Below are 2,614 nucleotides of genomic sequence, written 5' to 3'. Positions count from 1 at the left end.
CATTTTCTACAGTCTGATCACATGATAAAGGAGCAGCGTCAATGTTAACGGTATTTTAAAATGCATACTCAATTAAACAATGATCAGATAAGGAATTTGGATCTTAAACTGTAAATGAAGAAATAAAATCAAACACGGCCTCCGAAACTAAAACATAATCCACTAAGCTGTATATGAAAGGTTCTTGTCTTTTTCTTCCATTTCTCAAATTTATACAGATGTAAGCTTAGTTATTTTAAAATGGACAGTTTCAAAATATTATCGTTACAAAACAAAAAATGAAACATTCATACAAGAGCGAATTTCACAAATGCGTATTTAACAGTTTCGATAGCATAAATAACAATTGAGTTGGACTCCTAAAATAATTTTAATTATCTTATTCATGATTGAGGCTATCGCTACACGTGGGTATTTTCCGTTACTGAATAAATACCGCTTTGTTCTGTTTTAGATTTGACCAATTTCATTGGCATCCATCCGGGCCGCTTCTTTGGACAGAACCTACAGAATGTTGCGACAAATGTTACTCTAAACTGCCGTGACATAGTGCAGTACAAAACAAAGTTAATAGCATTGTTACAAAGAGCCATAATGTCTAATATATCGCCCAGAGGCAAATACACTTGGTAGAAAAAATTGTCACTGATCAGCGTTAGTATTGTCAGTATTCCCTGTGGCAGTTCAGTGATGAAGAAAAGTACGACGACGGCCAGGAGCATACCGGTGGTTCTGTTGTGTTCCCCGTGCCTGTCTGACTCCTCACGACGACCCTGGTTTCGGAGGCGCATCCGTTTCTTGTAGGCCTCGTGCATGGCCGTCACAAGCGCAATTGTCAATATTGTAAGCAAAATACAGGGGACGATTTTAAAAATAATTGCTTGTATCATTTTGTTAATCATATCAACATGGTCAAAGGCACCTCCGCTACGGTATGAAATGTTGTAACAAATATCAAAATGTGTTATATTTGTATTTGCATTTGTTTTATATGGTGCGAAGTTATTGATGATGATATTGGGTATACACAATACAATAATAACGCATATAATCACAGCGACACTCTGTTTTGCTCTAGGTACAGAGCAATGTTGTCTTCCAGTCGTTGGAAACCAGATGCAAATGAATCGAAATGTTGCTAATGTAATAGTCAACCAGATTGCTGCTGAATGGCACACAACGCTGAAACTGGCATGGAATAAAAGGTATATAATCCATCCATAACCTCTTGTTTTAGGAAATTCCAAATCACTGTCTTTGAATATGTAGAAATGCATGGCGAAAGGAAAATAGTCCAACATGGTAAACAGATCAGCTACAGCAAGCCAAGTCAAAATTATATTTGTAGAAGATATCATATTTGGTCTGGTTAGAACCACAATATTTGCTATATTTGCTAAAAATCCAAACGTACATACACAAGCACTTATGTAGCCATGTAGCAGAGCATAACCTGTCGAAAACTCAATCAGTCCCGACGGATGGACGTTAAGTAGTCCATCAGCAGAAGTTACGTTCACTTTGGGAACCATTGCACTCGGGTTTTCGCCGTGTATGTAAATTCCAATGAAATTTAATTTAACAGTTAATCAAGTTTATTACTTCAAAGTCTACGCAGTGTCGCTCAAAAACTCTCATAAAAAATACTGTCCTAAAACGAAACTTAGCAATTTATCACAAATGACCATTTGTTTTCTGAATCAAATTCGAAATATCCGTCCGTTTAATTGAAGCAGTATCTATCGATTGTCTTTCTGTTTCAGTCATATTCCCATATCAAGGTTTGGTACAAACTGCGAACAGAAAATTAACGAGCACTCGCACGCTGTTTCAATGATATTTAGTAATTCCGAGAATGACATTGTTTTTTGTCGAGCTTAGTTTTAGACTGTCATTTATAGTCGAATATTATAAGCTTTGTACGTCCACTCAATTTTGAAACGTTTTCTAGATCATTAAACAATTTAAGGCTGCGATTCCACTGGAACTACTAAGCAAGTCACTGATTATCTGTTTCTCCAAGTTTATGTTCATTTGTCGTTGTTTAAAGAATACGTAAATATTTAATGAAATTCTTAGCAATATCCTCATTTGATTCGCTAGAGTCGTTTACCGTTAAGTAAAAGAGAGCCGTGTAAAATGAGGAAGCGATTGATTTTGTAGTCAACGTTCTGGCGATTAATTTTATTGGATTCAATGAATCACAGATACTCGCAGGATCTGAAATAAACATAGCATTATAAATGTGAATCATTCTATGTGGAATATTCCCATGCCAAGTATTATAAACAAGGTGTTATAGTTGATTTTTGTTTTCAAATTTCACTGATTTCGAAGTACTTAGTATTGTTTCATATATTACATGATTCAAGCAAAACTCGACTAAAGGCTGGATTCTCCTTCAAAATTCATGGTGAACTATAGAAGCAGTTGATTAAAATACCTGATAAAAATACAATTTTAGAAACCTAGGTGCTGTAATGTATTCAAATAAAACATCAACTTGATGTGGCATATAATCAAGATTCAAACAAAAGTAAGCTGTTTATAACAAACACATCTAAATGTTTCGTCTTCAACATGATCCTCAAAATGTCAACCTTTAAAACTATTT

At 35.0% G+C, this 2,614-nt stretch overlaps 1 protein-coding gene across 1 annotated transcript; it reads right to left on the bottom strand.

Moving 5' to 3' along the window:
- Positions 1–401: 401 nt before the first annotated feature.
- Positions 402–1,532, bottom strand: LOC128210567 (G-protein coupled receptor dmsr-1-like). The gene has a single exon (XM_052914918.1). It carries the CDS (start codon positions 1,530–1,532, stop codon positions 402–404), a length of 1,131 nt encoding a protein of 376 aa, XP_052770878.1.
- Between the last annotated feature and the right edge of the window lie 1,082 nt (positions 1,533–2,614).

Source organism: Mya arenaria, chromosome 12 (genome assembly GCF_026914265.1).
Source record: "Mya arenaria isolate MELC-2E11 chromosome 12, ASM2691426v1".
Lineage (NCBI taxonomy): Eukaryota > Metazoa > Mollusca > Bivalvia > Myida > Myidae > Mya > Mya arenaria.
Note: the sequence above shows the minus strand (reverse complement) of the source record. Positions and strands in the feature narration are given on the sequence as shown.

Coding starts and splice junctions, on each gene's coding strand:
- LOC128210567 (XM_052914918.1), bottom strand. CDS start 1,532: ATGGTTCCCAAAGTGAACGTAACTTCTGCTGATGGACTACTTAACGTC.